The sequence below is a fragment of the Trichoderma camerunense genome (assembly GCF_050948025.1).
Source record: "Trichoderma camerunense strain CBS 138272 chromosome Unknown V8C40scaffold_30, whole genome shotgun sequence".
Classification (NCBI taxonomy): Eukaryota; Fungi; Ascomycota; class Sordariomycetes; order Hypocreales; family Hypocreaceae; genus Trichoderma; species Trichoderma camerunense.
In genome coordinates this window covers 117590-133273 of record NW_028145340.1, presented here as the reverse complement: position 1 = coordinate 133273, position 15684 = coordinate 117590, and the positions used below count along the sequence as shown (strand labels likewise).

The window sequence follows — 15684 nt, the reverse complement described above, 5'->3', positions numbered from 1 at the left end:
GGATGGGAGGGAGGAATTAGGTTTCGGATTTGAATGAGCCGTTGGGATATTTTGAAAAATAAAAACAGATTGACAAAAAAATTTACTGGGAAAAGAAAAACTTTATAGAGGCTTCATTCTGCAGGCAGGTTGATACTATGGATCAAATTCGTGCCATTTTTAATTGCTATTTTTTGGTAGTCATATTGGAGGGGAGAGAGAGAGATTTGTATATAGGATGCCACTTTGTTGAGCATTTGGCACTGAGCGGGGGGATGAAGCAGCTGGTGGAACAATATATGATTGCGCTTAAAGATTTGGACTGTCCCCTATTTTCTACTTTGATGTTTCGCCATTCTTTCTTTTAACTTTGGCAGCTTTATTCTAGCTAACTGCCAAGAGGTTCTGGAGCTCTACCGGCACTGGCAACACTGTTGTCAAAATGGAGGGGCGTAACTACCTTGGCCTGGCTCTGGTTCAAGGCCCTATAAAGCATGAATCATTTCCCGAGGAGAAGCGTCGTCTGCTTGAAGGATCTTAAACTTCGACCCCAACCCTCCAGCTCTAATACGAAGTTTCGTGAGAGGTATAAGTCTTGTAAGAAGACGAAGCCCCGACGCCTATAATGGTCGCAAACGCTCTTCACCTGATACAGACGAGGCTCTTTGTAAATGGCAACCAATGCTGTCTGCAACTAGAATCGAGCACGCATAATAGCCTTGCTGTTGTGCCGCTCGTCGAGAAGAAGCGACGCTTGTTCCTAATACATTTCCCCAATGACTGCTACTCTATCTACATTTCCATAGTAACTACTGCTATATCTATGTTTCTTTAATAACTGCTACTATATCTATATTTCTTTAATAACTGCTACTACATTTATATTTCTTTAGTAACTACTACTATATCTATATTTTTTTATTAATTGCTACTATATCCGTAATTCTCTAGTGACTGCTACTATATCTCTATTTCTTTAGTAACTGCTACTATATCTCTATTTCTCTAGTAACTGCGGCGATATTTATATTCCTTTAGTAATTGCTGCTATATTTATATAATAAAATTTATATGCTAGCTGAATACTAACAAAATTCATCTTATGAATCCCGTTGTCTTTCACCCGCACTCACTTAAATCGTAATTCGTTATACAACCCAGAAATCTCACGAGAGATTCCACTCATAAACGTGCCGTCTACCCGAATGTTCCGCCCAGCCTCGCCCTTGAGGATGCCACCTGCCGCGCCCTAAGAGAGCGCTGCGAAAGGAGGTGGGCCAGAGAACCGAAGAATGCAGGGATGGTCTCCGGAGTCCATCACGACAATGCAGTGGCGGGATCTGACCATCCGTACTGTCATTCGATAATCTGGCGGCAGCCATAGCACATTCTTTCCATTCCAAGTTATCCATAATCTGTCAAGACTAACACCGTAACCTTCCACGATAGAATGGTATTCGCATGCTGTCCCGGAAAGGCCAGCAAATTTATCCGCCTGAGCGATCAAATTGTCCAGTGCTATGCAACCAAGTTGTGTCAGGATATGTGTGCTCGAGCCGCCGTCGAAAGACGGATCGAAATATTGGCAACAGATTTTGAACCTAGTTTCTTCTCCTCTTGTCAAAACCCACATCCCATGACGATCACGCTCCGAGAAAAGCACTGTGGCACCGTCATTGGATATTTCAATCGACTCGTGTTTCTTTCCCCAGGCTGTACATCGCTCGCAAAGCACTTTATTATATTTTCGCATTTCAACGTTCGTCGCCCACAATTCTTCGCCAGTTTCCACATTCCATATAGTAAAAGTATAAGTCGTGAATCCCTGGGACGAGCGTTTTGCAGGAGCAAAATACTCTGCAGAGACAAGGTACTTTGCATTCTGAGAAAAAGCCAGGAGATGCATGTTTTCAAGCCCCCTCTTGTGAAAAGTCATCGAGTGGGAAGTCTTTTCGGCTTTGTTCAAATTCCATAGCAACATCTCATCTCCCGCTTTTGATTCCGTCGCAAAAAGCCTTCCGTCAAAAGAAAACGCTGTTCCATTCTTCCGATCTGTGGTTAGAGAGGCGGGAAATTTGTGTATCAAGCTATCAGAGGCAACGTCCCACTTCTGCAATCCGTCAACCTCAGAGTACATGTAAATAGACTTGCCATCCCGTGAAAATTGTAATCTGAGAATGTCACGAGTGTCTATTCCATCAAATGCCTGCATGATATAGCCGGTTGTCGTGTCCCAGACTGCGACGTAACTCATAGCAGTAGCTACGAGTTTAAAGTCGGGTGAAAAAGTGACTAGGTATGGTGAATACTTGGCTTGATATGCCGAAGGTTTTTCTTGGCCGTTGAAATCCCAGTAAGCATGTTCAGTTAGATCGTACAATTCAATGTCCTCGGAAAATGCCACAGCCAGCGTTTGTCCGTCATCGGACCACGCAATTCCCGTTATGTCTCCAGAATTAACCCGTAATTCATGTTGTTTCACGCCAGAAGTTATCTCCCAGATAAGGATATGGTAATGAGTCAAGGCGTTGTCGTCCCTGCGGTAGCGAGTTTCGGCAATGAGCCTGGAGTCTTTGGAGAATTCGACAATTTCGACTTCCCACGAACTTTCTGCGCTGATATTCAGTATCTTTTCTTCAATCTCCAAATCCCAGACTTCAAACCCTTCCCCAACAGGAAAAGCTATAAATTTGGAATCGCCTGAAAAACTGGGCATTCCTCGAATACTATCATCATGGTTAAGAAGTTCCAATCTCTCTTTGCCTGAAGGCACTTCCCAGATACGGGTGGTGAATCCCGTTGTAACTGCCAAAAACTTAGCATTATTTGACCACTTCAATGAGCCCATTTGATGGGCCGTATCGCCATATGATAGCTGTAGCTTTGTCCCATCAACCGTGTGATATATAAAAATTCTGCCGTCCTCATTTATCCCAAAAGCCTTACACGACGCCACGAACTTCCCATCGTTGGAGATTGCATAAAATCTTTCGATATCATACCCCCGAAGTCTGGCATTGTGTATCACCGCACCGGATCTTGCATCCCAGCAATGGAAACGATCCCCTGCAATTGTGAACACGTGATTCAAATCGCTCGAAAATACCGCTTGCTGTACTTGTACATCTCCTACGTGATGGAGTGCATGGATTTGCTTCCCTGTAGCCATATCCCAAATTTGAACGGTCTTAGAGGAGGATGGCACTACTAAGAGATTTGTACCATTGGAACATATCGTTTCTGCTTGTTTTTTCTCGATTTTCTGTAGGCGAGGGCTCCAGTGGCTTTCGTTTACTGGGCTGTGTACATGTTTTATCCAGGACAGCTTGTTGCTGAAATGAGTAAAAATTAAGCTCTGAGGAGTGAACAGAAGCGATGATGAATAAATCTGCATAGGAGCAATCTCCATAATCTGGGTGTTGTATTGCATGAATCGGCTTGCGTCATATATAAATTTTTGAAGTTCCTCTGCTGTGGAGCGTTTCTGCTGTTGTCAGTTTTGTATTCTATTCTGCGAAATGAGTAATTCTTAGCTTACCTTTAGCAATTCGTTGAGTGTTTGGAAATAAGATATGTTGCCAGATAAATTTCGTGTCAAAGCGAGTACCTCAAGCCAGTGGAGAACATGCTTCTTCAAGAAGTGCAAGATTTCTTCTTCATCGACCAGGAGAGTTTGATCTCCTGCAGTACCATATATGTCGCACAAATGAGAGGCCCAATTGGTGCAGGAATAGAGACAATGTTCTAGAGGATCGGGATTTGGCGGGCTAACATCTTCGAGAAGAATTCCAGGATGCTCCAGCTCGTAAATGTTCTCTTTTAGAGTTTGATCCATAGCGTTCAATGAGTTTAAAACCATGCTATACTTAACGTCCCCCATTCCGTGCCGGAAAATGACAGGTTGCGAGGAAGGATCGCTGGCTAGATAATCTTTTGCAGATTGATGCACAAAGTAAATGTGGTTTTCTCGGACCGTTAGGAATGAACCACAATCCTTTATCAGCGAGTTTAACTGGGGCAGTTTCTTCAAATTGCCCTGGAACCCTGCAAGAGTTGAGAGCTCGTTAAGATGTAGGGGCCGATGTGCCAATGTTGCGATAGCCAATATACTTCGACATAATCCAGGGCCTTTCCCTTTTAGTTGAGAAATTCGCTGTAGCATGACAGTGTAGAGCTTAGATAGATCTTCAGGCATCTCATCCAGGATTGCCATTACATCTGATGTATCGTCGTAATAGGCATTGCTCTCGGAACTCAGCCTATCGAAGACAATTGCAACCCAGAGAAATGTGCCGTTGGCCTTCTCCCGCATTTGACGGCATACATCCTCTTTCAAATTATCATCTTGCTTTAGAAGAGATATTTGTGATGCCTTATAGGAGATGTATGCATCCACAGCGGCTGAGACGAGGGTAGCATTTACCTCGAGGCTGAGATTCATTCCTTTACTTAGCCTTTCCTCAATTTCAGGCCAGTTGCGGCTTGATACAGCCAACTTGGCTTTTGATGAGGCTGCCACGTCCCGAACAAGATGTAAGAGTTCCGTCCGACCTGTGATACATTCATCGAGGGCATCGACAATGATGTACACTGGTGGCAGTTCCTCGTCCCTCAGCATATTGCTGAAAATTTCGGACAATGTGTACCAGGAATTTTCCTCATCAAAGAGGCTTTTCCCAGCGGTATCGTATGATTTCCTGATGTAAGATATTAAAGAAGGTTGCTGATCTGCTAAAAGCCATATGAGACCACGTAGAACTGCTATGTGGTTGTTGACGCTCGGTATGGTGGCCTGACAGAAAAAGAATGTGACTAGACTCGGGTTTGCCTGTTGCATCAATTCTTGGGCGAGGCCGCATAGGAGCATAGTTTTCCCTTTACCAGGATCACCTCTTAGCCAAAGCAGGCGGTTATCATCGCGGTTGCGCCAAGTCTGGAACTGCGGGTTTTCAAGAATCCAGCGGTATGATTCTTGCAATAGGCCTCCCTTTGTAGTTTCAATGCGGCTCCTGTCAGCACGAGGATCTGTGATTCGTAAGTCTCTGAGACACTGTTGGTCTTCTTGGGTCCTTTGATATGTTTCTTGTGCCTTGGTGTGACGAGCTATAACTCTGAGATGTGATTCCGATTCAAGGCCCAAGAACGTACGTATCTTGTTGCGAAGAGAAGTGTCGTCTATTTGAATAGACTTCAGACTGCTATCCCAATTGTCCAGTTCGACGAGGTCTCGTAAGAAAACGAACCCACGGTTCCGGTAATAGTTACAAATGCTTTTCATCTGAAATTGCAGAAGCTTTTTGTAAAAGCTGATGAATGCCTTTTGCAACTCATTTTGTACTCCAGTAAAGGAATGGTCGCTTGAGCTGTTATTAAAAAGCAATGATGCTTGCTCCCAGTACCACTTTATCGTGATTCCAATATACTCAATGCCCGTTTGATTCGCTTCAGTTTGCGATATAGGATTGGCTAAGATCTTTTCCTGAGAGTTAGTTTATCCATATATATAATCAGCTGCCATAACTAGGTTTCCTTACCGAGAGTGAGATATATACTATGACCCAAGGAAGAGCGGCTTGTGGCATGTCCTTAATTGCGTCGCTCACCAACTTTTTAGTAGTGTTGACTACCTGCATAACTGGGCCTATGCTATTCTTGATACTGGCCTCTCGAAATGTTTTATTCAGGCCATTATCGATTAATTGGTGCATCTGCGCTCTTCTCACTAGCACATTGTTCTCAATAGTATTCTCCACGCTAGAAGGCTCTTGAGAGATAGTAGGCTCTAGAGAGATAGCATTCCTTAGTTTTAAAGATAAGATCTTCTCATACGCTTGCACCAGCTTCGGTTCATCGGCTTTGAGTGCATCATAAGCGCTATTCCAGATACTCTCGGAGGGGTTGACGGGAGCTTTCGCTACTTCGGACTCTACGGTCGATGAGGCATCGGCTTTGCCATTCGAAGTGGAGGAGGCATCAGCTTTGCTATTGGGAGCTTTGGTGCTGGAAGCTGTGCTGATGGAGGCGCTCGCGACGGTGCTCTGTCTCGAAGAGCTGCCCTGTCTCGAAGAGCTGCCCTGTCTCGAAGAGCTGCCCTGTCTCGAAGAGCTGCCCTGTCTCGAAGAGCTGCCCTGTCTCGAAGAGCTGCCCTTGCCACCCAATATCTTTCGTAATTTACGCATGGATGATAGTATAAAATATTGATGTAAAGAACAGGAAGAGACCTGGAGACGCAAACAAGGCAGCCGAACATGATGCGGAGTGTTTTTAAGCGCCGGACCCAGCCAATAATACCCTGCCTCAAATAGAGCATTCTGGTGGAACAGATTATACGCATGTTGGTCCCATATAGGAATCGGCAAGGTTGTTGACAAGGGTATAGAACAGGGGGTTGAACGGAATTCGAAATACTACCATACGAGTATTGTACATACTCCGTACAATTGGGAAACATGTCTACAACACAAATTATATATAGCAGCAGTTACTAGAGAAAAATAGATATATTAGCAATTGGTAAAGAAATATAGATATAGTAGTATTTACTAGGGAAATGCAGATATAGCAGCTACTCCCCTTGTAGGCGTATGATTCAACTCGCGGGTGTTCGAATTCTTCTCGGCCTCGTTTTTTTCTAAAAGTACATGTATGGAGGCCTGAAAAAAGGCCACCAAGCGGATAACAGTATCGCTGCGCCACTGGGAGCACTAAATACGGCAAACACCGACGATTTAATCCTCAATCGTAGGCATATTATGCAAATCCTAGGACATCGTAAGGCATAATACAGCTTTGTTAGACAGTCTGCTCTACTGAAGGTGCTTGGCGCGCGCCATGTTTTAGTGACGAATCTAAACGGCGTTGGCCTCGGTACTTACTCCGTACTGTATCGATAATCGGAGCACGCTGGCTTACCTCATACAAATATTTTACTCATCCAGATCGCCACTACCAACAAAACTCATTCTTATAAATCACCTTTCATCCGCAATCACTCAATCGCAATTCGTTGTACCACCTAGAAATCTTACGAGAAATTCCAATCGCAAACATGCTATCAACAAGAATGTTCCGCCCGGCCTCGTCCATCGCCCGGCAAGGCGTCGCATCTCAACGACTCTTCCACGCCAGCCGTCCTGCTCTAGCCGTGCACTATGTCAAGACGTGAGCCGCATCTCTTACTCAATCAGCATGCACAGTTTCTAATCAAAGACTCAAGTGCCGAGGAGTTCAAGAAAGTCATCAAGGAGCAAGAAAAGGTCATTGTGGACTGCTTCGCAGAATGGTGTGGACCATGCAAAGCCATTGCTCCCATCCTAGAAAGGTGAGTCCACCAAAGGAAAAAGAAAAATGTTTATGGACTCGCAACATCATACTAACAGTGTCCATTATAGGACATCCGAAGAAGCAGAATTCAAGGACAAGGTCCATTTTGTCAAGTTCGACGTGGATGAGCTGCCCGAACTGAGCCAGGAGCTGGGAATCCGCGCCATGCCGACCTTCCTGTTCTATAAGAACGGCAACAAGGTCGATGAGATGATTGGAGCAAATCCGCCTGTTTTGCTGCAAACGCTGAGGAAGCACAATGCTTAAAAGGTTTATTGAAGGGAAAGACTCGGTGGTAGATCGTGAATGTAAGATATGGTATATATCATGTTAGATGTCGTAGATAATCGGACGCTGCGACAATCTGTATTCTCTAATGTAATCCGTGTAGGTGCATAGTATTTATTTCAGAAGGAATAAACTCTTTCTGTGCTATGTTGATATATCCAGTCTCGCTCCCAATTTTTATTTCCCAAACGCCTCGCTTCAATCAACCCAGATACGCCGCAATGTAGCTGCTTTCCTCAACAATTTCCACAGCCATATACCCATAAAAACAAGGTCAAATATCTCGATCAAACAGAATCCGTTCTGGTTTGGTCATGATTGAGAGTCTCTTGTGAATCAACAACCACGCCCAGCATCGGTTCAACCCGAACACCTCCCATTGACGATTCACCATCCGACTCGTTTTCTGAAGACGCATTGCTCATCTTTCGCATGGCCTTTTCATCAACTGTGAAATCACCACCGGCCTTGTCCAGATCCATGAATAAGCAGATGATCAGGGCCAGCCCTGCGAGTCCAACGCCGATCCAGAAGACGCGTTTGTACTGGTGCTTGAGATCCATCCCATTCAACACAAATTGTGCCTTGGCGACGTCCGCAATGGCCAGGAAGAATGCACCTCCGAGGAACAGCATGAGACTAATGAGTGCGCCTGCAAGCCCCTGGCGGTTCTTTGGTAGACTAGTAGTTAGAAAGACATTGCTTACAGTCCAAAGAACGTCGACACAGGCGGCTTCGCAAAGCATAGCCGGGAAAATCCATGCCCAATAATTCGGGTCATCAGGCATGATGGCAAACATGAGCACAGCAATGACTTTTGAGATGCCAGAAAGAACTATGAGCAGCTTGCCAGGAAGAAGGTGGAGGATGACGCCGCTTGTAGTAGCCAAGACCAGACCGCCACCAGCCCAGGGCGCAAAATACACCGCGGTCAGTAGGGGTGATTTTTCCAGAATTGTTTCGATACTACATTCCCGATTAGTTAAAGTTACTATGGAAGAGTCACTCGCTGTAGACTTACTAAAAATTTGCATAAAAGAGATAGATGCTGAACACACCCCAAGTAATGAAGAGACACAGGAGCATTCTCTTCATGCACTTGACACGGAAAATATCCGCCGGGATAAGAGGAGCTTCGGCGACCCAGCCTTCAACATATACAGCTGCACCGAGGAAAATGAGACCGAGAATAAGTGTCACCAGAATTCGGGGCGATGCCCAGCCGTCAGGAGCGTTGGCGCTATCGGTCAACGCATAAATGAGAAGCAACAAGCCAGGCACAGTCGTAAAAACACCCCACCAGTCCATTTTGACGTTCATCTTGCGTGCTTCTTCATAGTCACGGGGAGCCGTTAGGATTGTCCCCAAGGCAAAGACGGCAGATACAATGCCACCCAGCCAAAAGAACCATCTCCAAGATAGCAAATCTTGAGCCATGCCGCCAACAATAATGCCGCTAAAGAATCCCAGAGGGGCAAGAGCACCATAGAGACTGAAAACAATATTCTTCCTCGGGCCTGGTCTGTAAATTCGGCCAAGCAGGGAAATGCCGGCAGGAAGAAACGCCGCAGCCCCAAGGCCGAGCATGGCACGGCAGATGACGAGCATGATGAAGTTGCGAGTAAAGCCAGCAATGACGGACCATAAAACAGTCCACACCAGGCCTCCATTGAATAGCAGATACCCTCCATACATGTCTGCCAGCCTCCCCAGAGGAAACAGGAATGCTCCTGCGGTCAGGGTTAAGACGCTTGAGGGCCATGTTTGAGCTTGCAGAGGGATGTCGAGTGGCTCGATCAAATTAGGTAAAACCACCTGAAAACCGCTAATGACGAAATCCTAAGAAGTAACTAGTTAGTTTCTTGTTCTTGGAAGCTGCGGCTAGGACGGATATGCATGTGCGAACACTCCGCCCCTTGAGGAATGTAACTGTCTTGCTTGCTGGCATATGTCAAGGAGAGAGACCCACCGCCATAGAAAGGGAGCCCAGGATGGAGATGACAAAGGCAACCTCCATCAGAGTGGAAGAAAAAACTTCAGGCCGCTGCCTGCCCAGCTTCTCAACGTCAATACCATCAACATCGATGGTCTGAACAGACTCCCTGCCCATTTCTGTGACAAGAACGGCAGCATCTTGGACTTCAGTCTTGCTGTCTTGTTCCAACATCGCGGCTAGGCAAATGAATAGATGGAACGAAAAGAGAATGAACTCTTCACGAGCGATGCAGTCCAAACGATGGTTAATACGTTCGGGGTAGAAAACATCAGATCAAAAAAGCTTGATACCAGTCTCTCGGAGTTTGACCAAGTGCCACCATCAACTCTTTTATATAATTTTCGTGTTTCTTAAGGACACGGGCCGCCGACAAAGAGAATTCTCACACCCTGATTCATTCTCTGCCAGATCATACGCCAATGCTATGCGCTACCGTCATCTGCCGGCAATCATCATGGTGTGAACAGTCTCACAGTGAGCATTCCGTTGTCGGTCCTCGTACTTTTTTCTTACCGTTTCATGAGCCTTGAAACCCTCGTACCTCCATGGCGCCCTCCAGCCACAGCGGCAACAAACGCAAAACTTGTCTGAAGGTTTCCCATCTAGGGAAGTTCATTACAATAGTAGCTCGAGAGATCTGACAAGGGGTCCACACTATTTCACCCGGAATGAGAGCCGACTGAGAAGTTGATAGTGGCCACCGTTCAAACTACCGCCCACGTTTTCTCTGCAGGGCTCTGATAATAGAGTCAGGACATGGATTTGATGTGTCATGGACCTCGTTCCAGAATCGATTCAAATTTGCGTGTGGTGGAGATGATAAGAGTTGGGCTACTGCAATCCCGGTAGTAGCAGCCCAACTGGGTCTACAGAGTTAGTTTGTGAAGACATCGTGACCTACTTCGCAGGGGTAGTTTTGTTTTTCTGGCTCCACGAATGGAGTACGGGAGTTGACCACCGGCTTTAAGCCGACTTGATTATGTCCACCTTCAATCTCCAGAAAATAAGATTGAAAGAGAAAAAGAAGAAGAAAATTTCTTCGTCATTGTTCTCTCACCTCTGCTCGGCTCACCGAAGATCGTTCCCTTACTTGACATGTCGTCTCCAGGTAAAGGAGAGAGAGTTTGCAGGGTATGTGCTCGCAAAGCAGATTGGCTGGTTAGACTTTGTGCATACGAGCACCGCACTAAGCAACCACGTCTATTCCCGGAGTCAAAATGCCATACAATGGGTGATGGGACCGGGCGAGCGTGCGAAAAAGGCCCTAAACCCCAATTGTGACAATGTTCTTCCATCGGAATCCCTCAATCCCAGCCCGCATCCGAGATTCAGGTACTCGTACTGCGCCATGGGTAAAGTGATTTCCGTATTAGGCGTCTGTGTGACCTCTGGATGGACAAGATCCGGCAGACCAGGTGAACAAGCTTCGGGACCTAGGACAAGGGTGGCTTCCAATGCTTACCGGTTCTGCAGGTCCCGCCTAGCGGTCGCCGTGCATCGGACGCAAAGAATGTCAAGAGCTTTCCCATTTAGGCGCGCTTGCGACGTAACGAGAAAGCTTGTCTATTTCTGAGCGTCTAGACTGCGTTTGGGGTGGTGGCGTGGGCTATGAAGCAGCTTCGGTTGGTAGGGGGGAGGGGTTGGATATTGGGGATTATGCTGCTAGATTATTGATAATCGATGGTGGGCCGCATGGCTTTGCCCGCTGGATAGCGACTGGCTGGCCGGCGTGCCACATCACGTCTGGTCGTTCTCAAGACTGGTTCTCCATGATGGAGCTTTTCAGGCATCATCTCTGGTAGTTTTGACGCTATCCTTCGACGCACGTGCGTTCTGAGCTTACCACCGAAAGGGGGAAGGAAAAAAACTTAGCAAAAGGTCCGAGATTCTCACCATGCTCATACTCCTAGAAGAGTGAATGAGGCCCGCTCAGCGATCGACTCTCCGCCGCTGCTGTCGTATGCCGGCCTGGTTGCGCGTCACTAGAGCGTTGCTAGACCGACAAGACGCGAGAGACTGAGGCCGGACATCCGCTGTGTATCAGAATCCCCTGGGGAAACACGCATAGTTTCCGTCACCGGACCGCACAAAGCTCGGCGTATATGCCAAGCAACAGCAAACCGTGTCACAACTGCCGCCGTCGACGACTGCGCTGCGACCGCTCGTGGCCGACGTGCCACAAATGTGCGGTCTCAGGGCAGGAGTGCCTTGGATACGGCAAAGTCTTCATCTGGACTCAGGGGATTGACGCTCAGGGGAATCTGAAGCCATCACCAAGCCGCAGGACGCCCCTGGGTGGTCCCCTCAGCTCTGGCTCTGCACCAACCTTCTCTTCAGCCGCCAACAGCTACTTCCCACCCTTTGCGGATCCAGCCTCTGGCCGTCGCCCCGATTCTGGCGCCGAGAATCAAGCACATGATGCATTGGTCAGGGAGCGCAGACCAACCCCGGGCGGTGTCCGGCAGGCGTCTGGTCGTCGCCCCTCGCCGCCACTAAAAGGCAAGAGAGGCGATTCGACGATGTCGGCTGCACCGGAGCCAACGAAGGATGCAGCTTCAAGCCCAAATCAGGAGGCAGTGCTGGAGCATGGAAAGTGGAGGCCACAAGCACTTGGCAGCTTGACAGATCCTCTTTTTCAAGACCTTGATCGCAATTCAAGATACTACTTAGCACACTGTAAGAGACAGCCAAGTTCCGAAACAGCCAGGCTAGTTGGATGATTGTGCGGGGATTTTACTAACGCACTTGAAAGTTGCCGATCGCGTCTGCAAAGACTTGGTGGCTCGAGATGGGCCAGGGGCCAATCCTTTCAGAGATCTTATCCCGTTGACTAACAGGCATCCTCTGCTGCTTCAGGTTCTTGTTGCTACTTCAGCAATACACTGGTCCAACATATTTCGTCCCATTACTGCGATTCCAACAGGACTTAGTGACCCCGGAGGGTATCTCGCCCAGTTACGATCAAAAGACCTGGTTTCCAGGCAAGCCCTCATCGATGCCTTGACTGCGAAGCAAAAGGCCATGGGCCACTTGCAAGAAGTACTTGACACCTTGGATCCTGGGGGGAGCGAGGTCGTCCTTGCTGCCATGCATTTCTTCATCAAATTTGATCTGATAGACTTGGAAAAGAGTGAGGGTAAGGGATGGAGAGCTCACTTGGAAGGTGCCAGTAGTATCCTTGCTTTGCTCGCTCCAGGAAGCAATGGAAGCGAACCAAACAGGATGCTGCGTGACTGTGTGGTGGCTGATTGTTTTATGTGAGTACTTACCACTTTTTGTCTCACCTTGGGGCTCGCCAAATAAGGAGATTGCAGCTTGGGTTTCTGCGTACTGGGTAATACAAAACTGACACCGCTTTGCTTCACTAACCCACAGATATCATATCTTAGGGTCAACTCTTGCGTCGGGCAGCCTCGCCACCAACATAGCACGATATGCTTTCGAACTCCTGCCGGTCATGAAGCGTGTCGAAGTCAACAGCTATCTCTCGTGTCCGCCGGAGATCCTTCACATCATCCTGGTAGCCTCCAAGCTTTCGTACGAGACGCCTTGCACTGACTGGTCCCTGTCTGCCGCAGACGAGGCACTTGCCCTAATCGACGAGGCTCTTGCCTTTGATATACCGGCGTGGGCGGACAAACTGCGGCAGAATCCTCGAGTGCAAGACATTGAGAGCCGCATCCACATCGCCTCGGCTCATCGTTCTGCTGCATGCCTATACATTCTACAGGCACTGCCCCTCGTGCGGGCCGTCCGCCCTGTAGACACCGAGTTCCTGGTGGGCGACATCTTGGGACACCTGGGCCAGATTAGCGTGGACGACCCGTATTACAAGGCTACATCGTGGCCTACCTTCATCGCGGGAGCTGAAACTCGCGATGCAGAAAAGCGCACTTGGACGATGAAGCGTCTCCTGGGCATCTGGGAGACGTGCCCTTGGGGCTATCTGTTCACGGCGATAGAGCTGCTGAAGGCCGCCTGGGAGCTGCAAGATGCAAATCCAAGCTCAGATGAAGCCGGCGTCAACTGGCTGCAAGGCTTGAAGAGCATGGGAATTGATGCACTGATTGTGTAGACGGAAGATTTTCTGCTCCAGCTTGCGTCTTGCTACGGTACGTGTAGTCCTATGCCATTACCTAAGGCGGCTGCTTCCCATCCAGTAAAGTTATGTTGGCACCTGCCATTTATTACAGCAGCCACCGCTCTCTCATACATGTATCATCTGTTCAATGCTCTTGTGTATTTTGTTATTCTTCTTTGTTTCTATCTTTGCTTGATTAGTAGCGGAGTTTCTTGGAGCGAGTTTGAATCTTGGAGATGCTTGGCTTTGATACGCCGTAAAATAGCAGTAGCATATATAAATACTATAGTAGTAATACAATCACTCCAGTCTTTGAAACACGACCAGACTTGAATATATCGTCTAGTGCCTAAATAACATGGATTGACAATTAAGTTCCTGTGAATGTGGTGAACGAAATACATCCATAGCAGAATTCTACGGCAGTTTCCTGCCGGGCAGCACATCCCCAGGTCTCACATCTGACCCAGAAGCACTTACAACGACTCAGCCAAATCATGTCTACGTTCCAACGCTTCCAAGCTATACTCGTATTATCAAGCTGAACCCCAAAAGATATTAAACCCATTGGTTGGACGCAGGGTTCGGCCGATGGCGCAGCACAGGCGGGAGCTACTGCACCTCGTCCCCTCCCGCGCAGCGCTAAAACACGCCCTCGAATACGCCCCTAATCGCCCTAAAACCACATAGCTGCAGCTGCAACTAAACGCCCAACCCCAGGCTTCCAATCCCGCCCTAGAGAATTGAATGGACCTGTAGGCTTCCAATTCTTGGCAGCAGTGCCGATCAGCGACTCAGTTTACCTACTCGCATGTGAAGAAAATTTCAAGGGTGTCTGTCATGCATTTCAACCCAGAAACATCCACCTATTCCCTTTGTAGGTCTCCCTCGACATCTTTTACCGCTGCGAACCGATCGAGGCACGAGGTCTCGTGATTCATTCTGATAGCTTGCTGATGTTTCTATTTGATTGCCTGCATAAGAAAAGAAAATGGCACTACTGTGTCGGTGTGACATCTTGAGCATCTCTTGCATCACATCACAAACTGTGCAGCCGCTTGACGCCATGCTCCCACAGCCAGCTTCTCCCCTCTGTGTTGAGCAGCTTCAAGTCCGATATCGTTAGCCAAAGACGTCTGGTGAAAATATGCTAGGCTGCTGCTGCTTTCCTGCATGCATTTGGGCACGTGCGAGGACTGAAAATAGCCGATAGGAATATAACAGCGTAGGTAGCATCAGGTAGCTACATGTATGTTCCATGCCCATGGAAATATGTGAATATGGCATCCATGGATCGGATGTTGTAGCGAATTTTTGTCTCCGGATTGCATTAGCTTCTTCTATTTACTATCCAAGTTACGATAATACGTGGCCAACCAGAGAGTACACTGAAGCCCATCCCATATCCAGAAGCAGGCTACCCGCCCTTACCAAAAGGAAGTTTTGAATCACAAATCATGATACCTACTGTGATGGCAGTTACGCAACTTATAGCCTCAACCAATAGCTAGAAAAGTGAGCAATATCGGTGAATACAGAACAAGAACGGGAGGATGAAATGGGTAGTCCTGCTTAGGTGCCTGATGACAACAACAATAAAAAGTTCAATAGAACGAAATAAGACTGGCAGTGCTTTGGGACAGGCGAACTTGCGTATCTCATACGACACGCAAAATATGCCATTCCAGCCGCATTCCGACAATGAGCCTGATACTCTCTCATCTTCAACAATAGCTACAAGAAGCTGGATTGGACAAGGAATAAAAGTCTCACGCATGAATGACAAAGAGCACAAGTCATTGAATACCGTCAAGAGAAAGAAATCTGGTGAGCCATAAACATTGTTCAGACAAGTGCTGTACTTCTCGTAGGGTTCAAGGGGATAAGCTGGGTCTATGGCTAAGCATCCAAGACTCGTCGTGTCTGGGCAAAGCAAATATCGGGAAAAATCATTTGAAAACTATTCACGCATACCTCGTGAATTCTAACAAAACGCCAGCCATGCATAAGGGCCCTT

General features: G+C 47.4%; 4 protein-coding genes across 4 annotated transcripts; 2 read left to right on the top strand and 2 right to left on the bottom strand.

The window, feature by feature from the left end:
* Positions 1 to 974: 974 nt before the first annotated feature.
* On the bottom strand, positions 975 to 6158 carry V8C40DRAFT_258936 (uncharacterized protein; the record flags this gene model as incomplete). The annotated part of the gene is made up of 3 exons (XM_083218836.1): positions 975 to 3463; positions 3518 to 5452; positions 5514 to 6158. The coding sequence occupies 3 exons, from the start codon at positions 6156 to 6158 to the stop codon at positions 1229 to 1231; spliced, it is 4815 nt and encodes a 1604-aa protein (XP_083067387.1). The 3' UTR covers positions 975 to 1228.
* A 589-nt stretch (positions 6159 to 6747) lies between these two features.
* On the top strand, positions 6748 to 7747 carry V8C40DRAFT_258934 (thioredoxin-like protein). The gene is made up of 3 exons (XM_083218835.1): positions 6748 to 7140; positions 7196 to 7300; positions 7371 to 7747. Exons 1-3 carry the CDS (start codon positions 7028 to 7030, stop codon positions 7567 to 7569), a joined length of 417 nt encoding a protein of 138 aa, XP_083067386.1. The 5' UTR covers positions 6748 to 7027; the 3' UTR covers positions 7570 to 7747.
* V8C40DRAFT_284590 (major facilitator superfamily-domain-containing protein) lies at positions 7724 to 9757 on the bottom strand (the record flags this gene model as incomplete). The annotated part of the gene is made up of 3 exons (XM_083222171.1): positions 7724 to 8556; positions 8612 to 9429; positions 9560 to 9757. The coding sequence occupies 3 exons, from the start codon at positions 9755 to 9757 to the stop codon at positions 7878 to 7880; spliced, it is 1695 nt and encodes a 564-aa protein (XP_083067385.1). The 3' UTR covers positions 7724 to 7877.
* A 1520-nt stretch (positions 9758 to 11277) lies between these two features.
* V8C40DRAFT_151778 (transcription factor domain-containing protein) lies at positions 11278 to 13989 on the top strand. Its single transcript, XM_083211313.1, has 3 exons — positions 11278 to 12262; positions 12339 to 12843; positions 12962 to 13989. Exons 1-3 carry the CDS (start codon positions 11689 to 11691, stop codon positions 13659 to 13661), a joined length of 1779 nt encoding a protein of 592 aa, XP_083067384.1. The 5' UTR covers positions 11278 to 11688; the 3' UTR covers positions 13662 to 13989.
* Positions 13990 to 15684: the final 1695 nt, after the last annotated feature.